Here is a 17,406-nt window from a genome sequence, read left to right as displayed (position 1 = left end):
ATTATTATTATTATTATTATTATTATTATTATTATTAGTATTATTATTATTATTATTATTATTGTTTATTTATTTATTAATTTACATATTATTATTTTTATGTATTTTTTGTTGTTATTCTTATTGCTTTTTTACCTTTTGCATAAATGTATTATTAACATATTAACATAATATTAACATATTTATCTTATTGTAGTTTCACAATTTTTTTTTTTTCCTTTTTATTCCCATTTATTACTATTGGTTTGCGTTCATTCACGTATTGTGTTTCTTATACAAAATAACATCACTGCTTTAATTGTTTACATTTATCTTTTGTATGTAATGTGTAAAAACTCCAATAAACAGATCTTTGGAAAAAAAAAAAGAAGAAGAAGCTTTAGCAACAGCCAAAGTTGAATGGTTGAATGATTGCCATAGATTTCACAGTATATTCATGTTGTTTATCTTTCAGTATTTAACTTGTGCAGCATTCAAAATCCTTGTTGTCAAAAGATGCTCACTTACTCGCAAAATTTAAACAAATAAAAGAAAACATTGGAAAAAAAGAGGTTTAAATGAAAGAATAGTTGCATTGTTTTATTGCTTCCCAATCACTGGATCCTTTGCATCAAAGAAGATAAATAAAAAATGACTACTTCTTAAGGTGACAACTGTGGGAGTCTTCGGCGGCTCAATCATCAACATGAACCTTGTGAAGTGAGCCAAGTACCACAACCACCCTGATATGAAAAAGGCCAGCCTCTATGCAGCTCCACATCAGGCCAAAATAACAGAATAGAAGCTGGTATCAAGGAAAATCATAAAGTTTTGGAGAACATTTACAAATAAAGAGAAACAGGCAGTGTGGTGAGGAGAGAGCAGGGGAAGACGTGCAGCAAATGGCCGAGGCAGGGAGTCAAGCCTGCGACTGCTGCGACAAGGACTATGGCCTCTGGGGCACACGCTTAAACCGCCAGACCAACAAGTTATAAATCTGTGGCGCCCCAGCTGTTCAGATGATAATTCATTCAGTGAAATAGAAATCCTGGATTATGTTCACATTAGTGACTGTTTCTGAATGGATGAACACCCTCGGAGGATTATATTTTGTTTGACAGACTCTACTTTAATCTTTTGCAGTGTCATTCTTTTTATTCCCCAAACAGCGGCTTTACTGCGCATCAGCACTGAGAGTGTTTATGTGGTTCCATCTGATAAGAGGTAAACTGCTTTCACATGCACTTTATAATCCCACCTGAAGCTATAAAGACAGTAAGTCTTAAAGCTCCTGCTCACTTACTGAGCCAGAGCGTCAGAGAAGACTGGAGTTATACTGTTTCACTTCATTTTGGACTGATGGAGTTATTTCTGTTATCAAAGCTGGATTGTTTTTGGTGTTTGTCAGAGGGAACCGATCTTCTCAGGTTTAAAGGAGCAAAAACACACCACGTGAAGTGTGGACATCTTACCTGTCCTCATCTTCATTTCAACAAACACCGACAATGGGATGTTGTCCAGATCATGGATTGACATGTTGTCCCATGTCATGGATATGTGAAACAGTCTGACACAAACACTGACACACTGGGATACTATCTCACCCTCTCATCCCTTACTTTAACTCTTCCTGTCCCATTGAAAGTTAGTAACCAAAGACCTTTCTGGAGTCCCTGATCACCATTGTCACGTAGGTTCTGCTGAGCTGCCGTAGGCATCCTCCTGCTGTGGACGTTCCACACTCCAGCTGATACAGACATCTGTTTCTGAAGTGCTGATTTGAGGCCAATCATATTGCTGCTGTCGAGCGATTGTGACGTAAAGAGGCGGGCTTTGGGCCTCCTCGCCAACAGCTACAGTGTTCCCGCCTGTCAATCAAGTCAGCTGTGCCGCTCATTGGTAGACTCGTAATCTCAATATCTTCGAAATTGCCACGTTAGAAAAAAATTCACCCACGTACAGTGTGAGCTGATCGAGAAAGACTACACTCGTCTTTGTACCAGGCTGTAAACATGTTTATTTCTGCTGTAAAGATTGTCTCTTTTGAATTGGTGTGTATGTGGTTTCCGGTACTTCCAGAGCCAGCCTCAAGTGGATCCTCGATGAACTGCATTTTTTAGCACTTCCGCATTGGACTCATATTTTTAGACCGGAGGTTGCCCTTTGTTCACAGCATGTTCTAGTTGTTTTTTAAGCAAAATTTTGAGTGCAGTTTTACAGTTGTACTGATTGGCTGTCTGAATGTTGTCTGAGGGGGGAGGATACAGACCAATGCAGAGGCGGAAAAACACCAAACCAAATATGGCGAGCGCTCCAGAAGACCTGCACTAGTATGCTACATATTTGATCAAGAATCTAACCCCAAACATGAGGAGGCCACTGTTGCAGCAGTGGTTACAACAGCAAGTGTCTGAGTGGTGTTATTCCCACTTTCCTACATTTCATATCCAACGTTATGTGGTCATCTCTCATTGCTGAAGCAGTCTGAGGTGAAATTGTTTGCATAGACAAACAGACTAGCTCCAAATGTAGCTGCACGCTGTTGTTCAAAATAAAAAGCAACCTCTGTTTTCTTCGGCCCTCCTGTTCTGGGGCAGAATATAAACACTTCTGTTTGTATTAGCAACCAGCAACAGAGCAGTTTGTATGTTTGGCTCTGACATTTGACAACCTGTCTCAGCACAACCACAATAGCGTAGGAGGAAATGGAATCACTTGGAGAGTGGGAGCGGTTTTGTATGCTTACCAATGCAAATCACTCCTGTTGGGACTTCACTGCAGGAGCATTTTCAAATCACCTTGTAGGGGCCTTGTTTTCCAGGTAGGTGGCTTTTTGTGTCCACATTCTCAGGGTTGCTAAACTGGAGGCTGATTTAAGTATATGCTGTATATAAAGGGAAGGAAAAGGTGTTTTTTATTGTATAGGACCTAAAAATCCAGATAAGTGCCGTCATGATAAGGACAGACTCTGTGCTGAAAGCACTGTGCTCTCCATGTCAGAGACAAACTAGTACAACAAACCCACTTAGCCCCTGATAACATCTCAGCACCTCAGGAAAAACAGCTCCAATCAGTACATCTTAACTTTTTGTCTGGTTATAGCCCTAAAATGAGATCATAGCCATGCAGAGCTTGTGCTCATTGTCAGAAAAGTGTGAAATGAATTATGAAAGAAAAGTTGTTTATGCTGGTAAACACTCATGACATAATGTCTGAAAAAGTGTCTTTTTGCATGCTCAATTAAGGAGGAAGGAGAGTTAAAGAAACAGAAACAAGACTAAAGTCAAACAAAATACATTTCTGTCCTCTAAAGATTTGCTCAGTATTCTGTACACTTCTGCAAGAGCCTGAACAACAGACAGAAACTTATCCTTATTCTACATCTCACAACCAAATTCATGCCTCAGTGACAATTAAACTCCTGTTTGACTAGTATGACTTGCAAGAAGTGTAATAAGAAGTCATAAGTATCATGTGTGCCAGCTCTTCAGTCAGATAGAGGACAGATACTCTGATTCTGGCCCTGAGGCGGAGCTGACAGGCACAGCTCACTGCAGTGTAGCCGTCTTGTAGTTTTCATTCCCAGGGCTGAAGCTGAGCTGACTGGGCAGTTCAGTCTGTCAGAGAGCTGAGGAGAGAGATCCGTCAGAGGCAGTCAGCATCAAGTCTGAAGGACGACACACAGATGTGTCGCTGACATATTCTGTACCACACTTTAAGGACATACTTTGTGCTGCAGCTACCATGTAAAGATGACGTTGTTGAGTGCATCACAAAAACAAATAAAACATGCTGACATACAGAAAACAATACATTATATGTAAAAGCTCAAACATATAATAAAAGCTGAGGTCCTCAATCGAGGCTCTGCTCGTCGTCCCCCAGTCAAGGCTGAGGACCTAAGAGCTCCGACCCTCTGGGACAAACTCCACGAGGAGATCTGATTGGAATAATATTATATTTATATTTTTATATATATTTTTTTTATTTTCATATTTTTATATTTTTGTTTTTATTTAAATATTTTTATATTTTTGTTTTTTGACTGTTTTAATCTTTTATCTTCTGTGGTTTTATTCTTCCAACATTGTTTTATTTACTTTTATTATCCTCCTCACATTTCTCTTTTATTCTTTTTTTGGTTTCTTTCTTATTTGTAAAGCACTTTGTAACTCTGTTTCTAAACACGCTATATAAATAAAGATGATTATTATTACTATTGCTGAATAAAACCAATAAAAGGACCAGACTAATGATAGACATTAAGAAGGTATTAAAATTCAAGGAGCATGTTGTAATCTAATTTCAGAGGGGACGAACAATAACAGGTAAACTAGGTCAACACCTGTGGAATATACAAACTTGCTTCCCAAGAGACGAGATCGCCATCATCATCATCATCATCATCATCATCATCATCATCATCATCATCATCATTATCATCATCAATATACCTTAAACAACACCAACAAAAATTCTCCACGTCCCACAATGGCAAAACAACATATCCCATCATGCATTGCGGTGCAAAGAAAAATAGTGGACATATAAGAAGAGCATGATTATAAAAGTTCATGTTTGGTGGCATTTTTACTGGAATCAGGCTGTTTTCAGAACTGGGACAAATACATGAGTAATGGTGCAAAAACATGGTTTCATTATTGTATTAAAGGTATGTGATTTTATATTAGTTATCACTGAAATCCATTATTTCTTTTCATTATTAATCCACAATGGTAGATGTTTGATTTGTGCAACAGCGGTGATGTCATTGACGGGATACACTGTGCTCACATCCCGAGGTGTACGATTTCAGACACTCATAAGCTCTGAGACCTTATAGATATGTAAAGCCAACAATCTCCTGGTTGTAGCTTTATTTTTAACAAACAGATGAGCCGTGTCTATCTTTTCAATCCAAGCTTTGGAGGGAAAGTGAGTGAGCACAGAAACTCAGAGCCTTTGTTCTTTATCCCTGCTGGGAAGTTAGATAGTCTAACATGAGGCTGAGGGGAGGTTCTCACTACTGAAGGCAGCATGAAATCACCATTCCTTAAAAAAGCCTCTCCTCCTTGATTTAAATGCATGCAAGGAATTTCTCTACACCAAATTTAAGATCATTCACATCTTAACCTGCTGTTCTGCACCGTGTGCCCTAAAGAGGTCAGATAGAATAATTCTTAGCTTCTGTGTGTTACTTGGGACGCACTCTGCTCTGGTCGCTTCCTTTGTTGTTAAATATTTCATGTGCATCCAGAGCATCAGAGCAGTATGTAAAAACTGCACTCAACTGTGTCCTGTAAACTGAGAATGAATGCATGATTGCAGTTACAACTCTTAGTTTCAGGACTGCAGGTGAACAGGTGTTTGAGGTCGACCTGAAGCCAAGATTATTAATTCATGCTCCACGTGACACCAAAGCTGCAAAGAGTCAAACAGGTTCTACTTCCTAAATAATCGTTTTAGAGCAAAGGTTAAAACACAACACTTAATTGTCCTTTACAGTAAATTAAAGTGTATCACCATAAAACACGCAGACTGAGAAAGGGGCTCAAATTAATTTTATGGGCTCTAATTTTACCAAAAGTATAAACACAAGTAAATCATCCTTTATGGATTGTCTGGTGCAAGAAACTATGTGACTTCCAGGGTTGTTAGCTTGAAGACAGCGAACTCTGGTGGTATTTCACAAATACACACCTTACTGCCATAGACTGTATAAGGTTCATGCACACTAGGCTAAGTCCCCCTAGTGTTCAATATAGGAATTACAGGCCAATTACACCAAACACTGTGCACTCCATCCCCAAACTGAGGCTTTACTTTAATAATGTTTACTTACTGACATGCTGATCATTTATTTTGATGGCTTGATAAAAGACTCATAAGATGAAGAATTAGTCACACTTTTGTCTTCCTGTGTTATATATTTGTTTATTGTAACCTTGTTTCTTGATAACGATCATTTATGCTCTTTTTTGACAAAATTTTTGTGCATATTTTATTTAATTGTTTGACTTTTTTCCCATTAGTTTGCCATGTGGTGGTCATTGTGAATACTGATGTCTTTATGCTATATTGCTGCTTTTTTCTCAACCTCTACCTCGATCAGACATTAGCTGATTAAAGAAACTTAAACAAACAACTTTGAAACAGTTCACTCACCCAACACATCTCCATAACAGGAGTCTGTCATCTGTGTCTGATGCATTTGGATATTTATCCTTTTGATGTTGTTCTCATTAACCAGCTTTTGATGCATGAAGCCAAAATTAAAGAGTCAGAGAAAATAAATGGATGACTTTTAACGCTAAAGAGATATTAGTGGTTCCTATTTTATTCATGGAGACTTCCGGTTCATTTATTTGTCATCCAAACAAGAAAGAAAGAATGAATCAGAGTTTGATTTGTTCCAAATCACTCAGCCTCAGATCTCTGCATGTATGATACCGACACATTGAAATAGACATGTTTTGAGTTGTTTGACATCATCCAGAGAAAGGTTTAATAAGCTGACATCAATTTAACCGAGTGTGACCTCTATTTTCTTTGCTGATCATAAATGTGATTTTTTTGCATTATTTTTAAGTGTCAGATAGATAGATAGATAGATAGATAGATAGATAGATAGATAGATAGATAGATAGATAGATAGATAGATAGATAGATAGGAACTTTATTAATCCTTTGAGAAGGTTCCCTCAGGAAATTCAGATTCCAGCAGCAGGTAACACCAAAGGACAGAAAAAACAGCACGCAGATACAAAAGATAAAAAAATCACAGGTTACATACACACAGTGCAGTACATAGTAGCAGCAATATACAAGTCTAAATAAGGAATAACGGTGCAGGTTTATAATAAAATAGCAGCAGCAATAATAAATAGATAGATAATTAACTATAAATAATGAGTAGTGCAAGCTTGTTTGAATTGTGTTGTGGTCAGGCCTATTTCTCCCCCCTATCCTCTGTCCTCCTCCTGCCCCCCCTTCTCCCTCCAAGTGAGGAGTTATACAGTTTAATTGCACAAGGGACAAAGGAGTTCTTGAGATGTTTTACTCTGAACATTTTTGCTGGGAGAAATGTACATAAGACTGTTTATAGCTTCCTGAGGGGACAAATATCTCTATATTCTATATATTCCATATTCTATATCTCTAAATCTCTAAATTATTTTAATCTCATGTCAGACTAATCCAAACATCACGCTTCTTTAAAGTTATATTTTTGGGCATTTTTGTTTTTATTGGATAGGACAGCTGGAGAGAGACAGGAAATGTAGGAACCAAAGAGCGGGGGAAAACATGCCAACCGGTGGTGTTCATCATCATCATCATATGAGAGGTCTGAGTTTCTACGTCTAACTTCCACTATTCATGAATAGATTCTGCACATTCGAGAAGAAGTCGGGCTACAGTACATGCAGTCTGACAGCTGACTGTGTTTGTCCACTAGAGGGCAGACCTGCTCTCTCTAACCTCAGCAGGCATGAGGTATTGGAAAACTATGAAAGTTGTTTAAGCAGAGAGAACATTTGTTTCCCCACAGACTGCTGTGAAATAATACCATGGTGGTATTTTTCTCTGTGATTACAGGGAGACGTAAAAATCTACCTTCTGCTACATCGACTAAACACCAGGTGGAAAATGAAGATGTAATCCCATATCCACTATCTGTGCCAGGCAGGTGCATCACACCTGGAGGTAATCTGCAGAAACAGTGACAGAAGGCGGAGGACGGATTCCAGACTGGTGTTTTTTACACAGAGAGCAGGCAGGGAGAGGCCTGTGGAGTATAGACACAACACTGCAGAGCTACTGAGGCCAGTAAAAGAAAGGGAAACGGGCCAGGAGTTAATTCTGGACACGGGATGTTTGCCCCTGAGGAGAGTCAGTGGTGCCAGGAATATACCAACAAAGACCTGAGGAGGAGAAGTAGGGCTTTAGGATGGAAAGAACAAGAGAGAGCCAGGAGGAGGGGGAAGGCAGTGTGTGTGTGTGTGTGTGTGTGTGTGTGTGTGTGTGTGTGTGTGTGTGTGTGTGTGTGTGTTCATGTGTGTTCATGTGTGGGTATATGAGTCTGGCGTGTGTGTGTGTGTGTGTGTGTGTGAGAGAACATGTGATGTGGTACCCTCTGTTCCTTGCACCAGAGCTGGTTCATGGGCCCAGCAGGCCTGTCATTACATTTCTCTGGTACAAACTCTGGTCTGCAGAGGAATGTCTGCACCACACACACACACACACACACACACACACACACACACACACACACACACACACACACACACACACACACACACACACACACACACACACACTCACACAAGGGTTGGTCCTATGAGGGCAAATAAGGGTCATTAAGATTTTGATTTTAAAAGATATGTTTTAACACATGCACAAATATTTCTACACCTCCTCTTTTATTCACACACCATTTTTCAAACCCCAAATCTTAACGTCTCTTATTTGCAGATAATGACTCCTGCTTGCTCTGTGCAGGTTATTAAGCACTCTCAGACATCGATGCTTGTTTGCAGGTTTTACAGGTTGCTCTGAGTAAAAGAGGACTTGCATTGTGGAGGTAAAACCTTCCTCTGTGTGAAGAACCAGCGCCGTTCCTTCTGAAACTTTGATATCAAATATAATCCTAAAATGTAATGAGTGATGACTTTTTTGAGCCTTAAATTGAACATTAAAGCTAGAGAAAGCAACTGCTGCTGTAGTTTTTCTTTATTCATATATTATATATAGATTCTTTATTTAATAAGTTTATTTTATATTTCTGCTAATAGGCTAATCTATGTATGATGGATCCATGCCTGATCAGGAGAATACTTGTAGGCTTCAAACTATCCTTTTAGATAAAGCTTACAGTTAGAGCTGGCTCAGGTTTGGATCAACTCTTAGTTATGCTGCTATAGGTTTAGACTGCCGGGGAACTGACACACTGGGACCCCCTCTCTCCTCTTACTTTAACTCTTCCTCTCCCATCAAAGTTACTAACCATAGACCTTTCTGGAGTTGCTGAGCTCCCTTGACTCGTAGGTTCCTCTGGATCTCTGCTGCTGTGGACGTGCCAGACTCCAGCTGCTACAACTACTACTATCCGTCTCACCACTGCCATCTCTCTCTCTTCATCTCCTTCTATCGCTCTCTCCAACACGGTCTCAGCAGATGTGTGGCTAACATAAGTCTGGTGCCGGAGGTTTCTGCCTGTTAAAGGAAGTTTTTCCTTACCACTGTAAATTGCTAAATTCTGCAAAGTGCTCTGCTTTGTTAATAATAGAACATGAGTATGAGAGTATGGTCTAGACCTGCTCTGTTTGGAAAGAGTCTGAGGATAACAGTTATAAATAAAGATTGATTGACTAAGTTTACAACAAGGACATTAGAGCCAATGAATGCTGCATTTTGAAAAAGGAGAACCAAAATTGAGATAACTGCAATCAACTCTTCTTGGACTTATTCTGGAAAGGAAATCCATGCATGTGTGGAAAAACTGCACCCACACACCTCATGAGGTAAACAAGAAGGTTGCTGCAAAAGAAGTTACAGAAAAAACAAACGTGTGCTGCCTGACCTCTGCTAAAGGACCAGTCCGTGCATCAGGAAATGGGGCGCAGCACATGTTCTGCAAGTCCAAGTATCCAGGTACCTTTTGAGGATAACATGACCAAAATAAAAACAATAAAAAGATGCATTCTAACACTACTTGAGGTTCAGTCTCTTGCCCAAAGACACCTCGGCATATGGACCCAGGATTGAGAGGACTGACTCTACCCCAGAGCCACAGCTGCTCTCTTACCTTCTGTGCTGAATGTGAAGGAAACATCCTGCAGCTAAAGTTTAAGTTCTACAGAACGAGCAGAAACAAGATCTCAGAATACAGAAATATCTTTAATTCATAAAAGATTTACACTATTTTACATATGACACATACTGTTGCTATAAGGCAGGATAAAATATCTTTGGCACACTCCTGTTGATATAGACAGAAAACATACAAAACGGTTTAAAAATACATCTCTGTGAAAGCTCAGTCGCCGCGTTCAAAGATAAGTATTAGCATTGCTTTCCCTTTATGGCTGCTTTGTCTCTTATGTACACTTATTGTATTTATATACATTGTGCTTGCGTATCTGGCAAACAAGGTTGGAGTAAAGCTGGGTTATTAAAAAACACTGTTAGCTATTTTCAGACCAAAAAGGAAGCATTGCCTTACGTTACCCGTGTGAATTTTACCGCACAATCATTCGTGTTCGTTTTGGCCTCACAGTCGGTCAGGACTCATCTCACTTTTTATTGCAACCTTAAGAAACTTCAGCCTGAGCAGTTTGAAGACCTGTGTTTGGGTCAGTCTAGGCTTGGTACCAGGATTTCTAACGGACATTGACTTCTTGCTGTGGAAGGCGTCTGTCTCCCATAGGTGGATATTTCATTGTATCATGTCTGCAAGAATCTGGCTTATTTCAGCTGCATGAGCCAAATAAAGACAAGTTTTGCAGATGAAAAATGCAAGCCTCACTACATCATGATGCAGATTTCAAGTCTTGAGTCATCAGCTGTCTGCAAGAGGCAGACGTCATATGAAACACTTCTTTTTAAATCAAACTGATCGTCTCTGCTCAGTGTCTGGAGATGTCTGGAGATTCTCAGGGCTGCCACTGGTGTCCACTCACATCCATTCATGTCTTCTCCATGCCCCATAAAAAATCTGCAATGCTCTCAGTCTGAACACGAGTATACAAACTGTCACACCTACACAAATTCACACCTACACAAATTCACACACACACACACACACACACGCACACGCACACACACACACACACACACACACACACACACACACACACACACACACACACACACACACACAGTTTCCTTTGGATCCTGCTGGGGATTGAGCCCACTGCATCATTAACACAAACGAGATCTCTGCTGGCTCGAAGTCGAACATAAGGACACTTTAAGGCAGAGACACCTCTTAACTCCAAAATGTTAGAGTACATGACAATATAAAAACAACACTTGTAATGCTTGAGTATCAAAGCGTAAAGTGCACATCAATGTCTTTGGTTATTGCCCTGTTTATATTCTCATCATGACACAGAAGCCTGTCTGCACACTCTTAAAAACACGTCTCCTCGCACGTCTTTGGAAGCTTCCAGTTAACTTGTTTTTTCTATTTGGCTCTTTAGCTTTTCAGCTGATTAAGGCAAATTTTATACATATTAGAAGTGATTAAGTTCACGAGCGGAACCAAAAGCCCATCTTAGCTGGGTGAAAATACAGAAAGATAATGTAACCCACTCAAAGTCCTGGGGTTCAGGAGCTCAGCTCCTGAGAAGCTCTGCTGAGATTTCTCTTTTCAGGAAGCAGAATAAGTGCCCTTGTTGAAAGTTGAAAAATCTCCCCATGAGTCCATGTGAGTCTCACTTCTCGTCACTGACAGAACACTCCACGGCTATGATGTCCTGTATCTCTGTGATTTTCACCATCTCAGGGATCTCCACCTCTATCGGGAGCTTCTGCTCCTCGGGGATCTTCTCCTCTGAGGAGCTGCGGTTGGACAGTTTGTCCATCTCCTCCTCCAACTCTGCTATTCGTTCAGCGACGCAGTGGGCGGTGAGTCGGGCCTCAGGGTCATGGTCCCAGCATTCTGTGATGGTGGCACAGATCACTGCAATACCCTGTGAGAAGAAGAGGAGGAGTAGAGGAAGCTCAATTAAAACTTAATTTAAAGTTTGGTTAGCTGCTTTCCAACCAATATCAAGTTATTTCAAAGATACACTACCAGTCAAGAGTTTGGAAACACCTTCTCATTCAAGGGTTTGTATTTATTTTAATTATTTGAAACACTGTAGATCAATACCAAAGACATCAAAACTAAAAAAGAACATATATGAAATTATTTAACAAAAAAAGTGTTAAACAAACCAGAATATGTTTTATATTTTAGATTCTGTAAAGTAGCCCCCTTTTTCCTTCATGATAGCTTTGCACACTCTTGGTATTCTCTCAGTCTGCTTCATGAAGTGGTCTCCTGGAATGGATTCTCATTAACATGAGCCTTGTCAAGAACTCATTGGTAGAATGACTTGCCTTCTTAATGTGTTTGAGACCATCAGTTGTGTTGTTCAGAGGTAGGGTTAGTACACAATGGATAGCCCTATTTGACTACTGTTGTAATCCAGATTATGGCAAAACCAGATTATCATAGTTTTGATGTCTTCAGTATTAAACTACAATGTTGAAAATAATTAGAATAAATAAAAATATTGCACGAGAAGGTGTGTCCAAACTCTTGACTGGTAGTGTGCATGAGCATCAACACATCCCAACATGTAAACCTCTGTAAGGACTAATGCTCAACACCTGTTATCTAGTGGGATTCAGTAGTCTCACATAAACATCCATTAATGTTGTGCAGAATAAAAACAAAGCAGATAACCTCATAGTAAGCCCCTTCTGATGCTCAATGCTGAGCCTCTTTGCACACCCCTGACTTTAACCACCTGGATCCTTGACTTTATGTCTCCACCCGGTGGTTAGTGTGGGAATTACATTCATGTACAAAACTTGGGAGTAGTGCATCATGCAAAGACAGTCCTCTATTCATATACATGTGTTGACAAAGGAGCTTCATAGCAGCCTAGTAATGAGGATGTCACACAGTCAGAGCATTTTCTTACACTGCCTGCTTTTCCTGAAACTTGCTTTCATTGCATCCTTTATAAAATGATATACTGGGGCCAGTCCTGAACAAAACAGGTAGTGCATCATGAGCAGAAGAGAGAGGAGCAGGGTGGAGCGGGTTTAAAGGAACAGCATGAGAAGTCATCAGGCAGTAAAAAGAGATGGGCAGAGCGACCACAGAAGCAGCTGCTGTAGAGACCACAAACAGGTGACACCCTTCAGAGTACTGGGGCACAACACAGAGGTTGGGTAGAGTTTAGAGCCCTGACCCTGGGACGAAGGGGGGATGCTGTATCTCCTGCATCATGCATGACGGTTTGTTATCAGTGTTTCATGTTTTTAAAGTCTCATGAAGGTGCATCAGGTTCGCTTTCTGTTTCTGTGCATTTGAAGCAGGAAACAGATTCGACCACAAGTTGAAAAACCTCTCTCATTACTGAACCACACACACCCCAAGCTCTGCCTACATCCTGGACCCATGTACTCTCAAAATGTGTTTATTAGCAAAAAACTGTATTGAGTGTTGATTCCTCTGTTTATTTTCTCTAAAGAAGATACTAAGAAACAACATCTGAAAAAGTCTTTTGGGCTTAAACTTTCACATTCAGAAGACTGTTGCTGACTGATCTTCTTTCCTTAAAAAGAAAAGGTTATAAAGATAGTGTGTTAGTGTGATTCCAGCCCTGCAGCACGGTATTTGTCTGACCTGATGCGTGAGCCAGCTGTCGAGGATCTCAGGTCTGCCTCTGTCTCTCAGCACGTTGTCCTTCATGCTCTCCACACAGGGGTGCTCTCGTACTTTAGAGCCGTACGCTGGCTCGTAGTCCTTTACCTCTGCAAAACACAAACACAACCAACACATCAGATAGGAACTGCAGATCATCACCTGAGCTACAAGAGCAGAACACCTTCACACCTTCACGTCATGCTGCATGCACTGTCATGTTCCTGTCACCTGACACAGTTCCTGACAGGGGTGTAAAAAAGGAAGATGATTATCAGCCGGAGAGTGTTACGAAAACCACAAAACGAGTTCACATTTCATGACTTCCTTTATGAAAATGTTGCGGTTAAAAGAAAAAGCGGCATACAAAGTAAAACAGGTGGGTTGAGTCAAGGTGACAAATTGTAAAAGCCTCCTGTTATCAGAGCCCAAAACCACGGAGCTGTCTCAGGGCCTGATTCACGAAAGGATTGTGTGGATTTTTTTTGTCTGCTACATCTGTTCAGATGAGCTGAAGAGAAATTTTCTGACTCACAAAGCATGCACAAAGGGTTAATGCAACCAAAACTGCACTGCTGAGCAAACAGTGTCTCTGTCTCTCTTAAAATAAACCTTTTTCAATGCAAAAGAGCAGTAACATTGGCGCTAACAGCCCGGCATAGAATATTTACTGCCTGCTTAAAGCCGGCTGTATTCAACATAACTATTTATAAGTGTTGCCATGCTCAAATTCTGCAGTGATCAAGTCAACGATTTAACCTCTGGATGACCTAGAAATGATATATCTGTGCGTAAAGTCTGTTAATATTACTCTGACGTGACTATTTATATAATAATCAGGGGTTAAATTAGTCTGGCGCTGTCTGTGGTTAAACCCTGCACGTGCAAGCTCTGTCATTATGAAGGACAGAGTGTTTTCATCCAATCTGAACGAGCTCCAGGAAGTAAGCTGTATGTAAAATATGAATCAAGTCCACAATAAAAAGATAAAGTCCTCTTCATTCAGCTCATCGGATATGCAGATATAATGAAGCGCTGTCTGAGGTGTTTAGAGCTCCAGAACTTTGTGGATGTTTTTGCACTTTAACATCGTGAGAGCAGTTTGTGTTGTGAATCAGACCCTCAGACATTGCAAATATCGGGGGAGAATGATAGACAATTCTTGGTGCTGTTAGCACCCAGAGTCCTCTCTCAGTGAATCCCCCTGAAGTTTTTTATATGGGCACCAATAACGCCGACAGCTGGAAACTAAATGTTGTGTCTCCAGGGGAGGGAAAATGCTCGCTCTGACATTTATACTGTGAATGTTTTTAAAAACAACAAATCAGCTTCCGTTTACAAGCAATTAGTCTCAACCTCAAGCTGTACAAAACACCCAAAAGACAACCCATTCTTTTTTTAAATTATTAATCATGTTGACGAACCAGAAGACATGAAGAGAGGGGCTAACACTGAAACCATGAAAAATGAAAAACAAAGTTCTGGGACCGGGTCCAGACCTCATGAAACTGAACTCACAACAGCTGCAGTCTGTCTCCAGCCCAGAAGAGAAAGCTCTCAGGATCTCACAGTTGCTGTGAAATGAGACACGAGTACAGCAGAGTATTCTTCCTCTGCCCATCCGAGCCAGAGAATAACACGCAAATATTTAACAGTCAAAGCGTCATATTCTAAGGTTTATACGTCAAGACTTCTACAACAACCTGTCAAACACTGACTACCTCCGCCTTTGAGCACATGTTAGGTACGACATATGTAGCAGCATCTGACATTTTCTTTAAGCATTCATTAAATATTTGCTGTAAAGGGGAATCACCGCTGCAGGACCAGGCGGCTGCCCTCGCACTCAGTAACACTCAACGACAATCCTTGATGTACCAAAGTGGAGAAGGCAGCGTGAAGCACTTTGCAGCATTTAGCAAGTTACAGTGGCAAGGAAAAACTTCCTTTCACAGGCAGGAACCTCCAGCAGGACCAGACTCATGTTAGACACACATCTGCTGAGACCGTGTTGGGGTTTGATAGTCTCTTCTATGGGCAGGAAGGGTCTTCTCTGCTCAGGGCCCCTGACCCTAACAAGTGAAATTACAAGTAGAAGTAAAAGTCTTAACTCTCTCTTGTAAGTTCTGTAATCTCAGAAACCAAAGTTTGAAAGGTTCAGCAAGAGGGTCACATTTTGGACGTATCCATGAGCTGTTTCATGAACTAAGTGAACTCCACCTGCTGAGGAGGATCATGTGCTTTCTTTTCACGGTGTGATGAAATCCAGGAAAAGCTGCGGTGGTTTCGTTTCAGTCGGGTCCCTGTGGTCTCTGCTGCTGCGTCCTCAAACACAGGAAGTGGGAAGGTTGCAGTGGAACCCCCAGACAGGAAGGTGGAGGGCCGGGATCAGAACTATGTGCAGAGGAGCTGACTCTACAGGTCCACACTTCCTGTTTTTAACATGTGGAACTTCCCTCGTTTTCAGTATTTTAAAACAGGACCCGGCCCGTTCCCCTGGAGGTTATTTATGCCAGCTAAGGTCAGTATTGTCCTCGGCTCTGCTGTTTCGATCTCCTGCTTCAGAGCTGGTATAAATACCACACATTTTCCTGGACTGGGTGCAGCTGAAACACAGAACAGGGGAGATCCAGCAAACCCCAAATGAGCAAGCTGAGAGCAGGAATAGAAAGAGGTGGAGCACCTTCGAAACATTCAAAATAAACAAGTGGAATTCATTCACACTATGGTGCACACTTGACTCCTACACTGGACACTTGTTCTCTTGTTTTTGATCATAAGGAGTCTTTACAAGTGTTACTGTCGGCTTCTCAGCAGCAGCTCTGGACATTTGAAAGTTATGAGAAGAATTTCATCTGTGGTTTGAGAACAGATTTCACAAGAGACTGCAACCAGAGCCTTAGTCTCACTTTCCCTCTCTGTCTGGGGCCTGTAGTTAAAACCTGGTCTATCCAATCCAAGGGGCGGAAAGCGGTTTACGACAGTTTCCTTTTCAGATTATCTGTCTGAAACCTTTGTGGCCTGGAGGTTAGCAGAAACCTCTGTGGCTGCCTACACTGTCTGGGATCTGCAATCTTAAAAGAAACACAGCATCAGGGAGCTCAGTGTGTGCACGGGCGTACAACATGAGACTTATCCCGCACGGCTACAAGACAAACGACGTGAGACGGAGAAGTAAACCTGCAGGAACTCTGACAAACCACACCCACTAATCATAATAAAACCATCTCTCCATTCATCCGACTCCGGAGAGAGCTGAGGGCTCACAGCTGAAGGTTTGTGACGAGCACTTCAGGGCGGTTTGGCTTCAGGAGTCAGAGCAAGACAGGGAACACCAAGTCGTGAAGGATCAGGTGAATCTAATCTCGTTTGTGTCCAGGATTGGAATTGACTCAGAACAGATCCCGTTTGAAGAACTTTAGACGACAACCTGAGTGACCCCATTCCTTCAGATCCACATGCACCTGCTGCTCGCCTGCTCTCATGTAGTTTCCTGTTTGTACTTGTGCATGAGGACACAGGTCTCAGTACAACATCGCAACCTTCAACAGCAACAACTGTTTAAATACACATTAAAGTGTTTATTTCTGTAACATTATTCTGACATTCCTAAACCTTTTGCTCACGCAGTCCCTCATAGAGTGGTGAACCTTCTCTCATCTTTATATGTGAGAGACTCTGCAGAGTGTCTTTTTTATACCCAGTCATGTTACAAACCTGCTGCAGATTAACCTGATTAGTTCAGAGAAGTTCCTCCAGGTGTGTATTTTCTTCTTTTAAGCATGTTCTGTTGTCTTGGTCTCAGCTTTTTTAAAAACAGCTGCTGGAATCAAATTTAAAATGAGCATATAGATTTAATTTTAAAGATTATTATTATTATTTAATTCTTTTTTATTTTTAAACAATTTACAAACCATCAATATATATTTTTTTATTAACCTGCCTATGTACTTTCCTGACTTACTGTAAATGTCTTTCTTGCAAGTATATTTCAAATCTAAGAC

At 40.8% G+C, this 17,406-nt stretch overlaps 1 protein-coding gene across 3 annotated transcripts in view; it reads right to left on the bottom strand.

The window, feature by feature from the left end:
- Positions 1-9,857: 9,857 nt before the first annotated feature.
- The window catches only part of LOC117823547 (TGF-beta receptor type-2-like), a 42,132-nt gene continuing 34,583 nt past the window's right edge, over positions 9,858-17,406 (bottom strand). For all 3 annotated transcript variants that reach the window (XM_034698766.1, XM_034698767.1, XM_034698768.1), the window contains 2 exons: positions 13,385-13,512; positions 9,858-11,672 (listed from right to left, as the gene is read on the bottom strand). In XM_034698766.1, coding sequence (XP_034554657.1) covers positions 11,415-11,672; positions 13,385-13,512 — 386 coding nt within the window. In that variant the 3' untranslated portion in view covers positions 9,858-11,414. The remainder of the gene's footprint in view (positions 11,673-13,384; positions 13,513-17,406) is intronic.

This window comes from Notolabrus celidotus, chromosome 12, assembly GCF_009762535.1.
Source record: "Notolabrus celidotus isolate fNotCel1 chromosome 12, fNotCel1.pri, whole genome shotgun sequence".
NCBI classification, from domain to species: Eukaryota; Metazoa; Chordata; class Actinopteri; order Labriformes; family Labridae; genus Notolabrus; species Notolabrus celidotus.
Note: the sequence above shows the minus strand (reverse complement) of the source record. Positions and strands in the feature narration are given on the sequence as shown.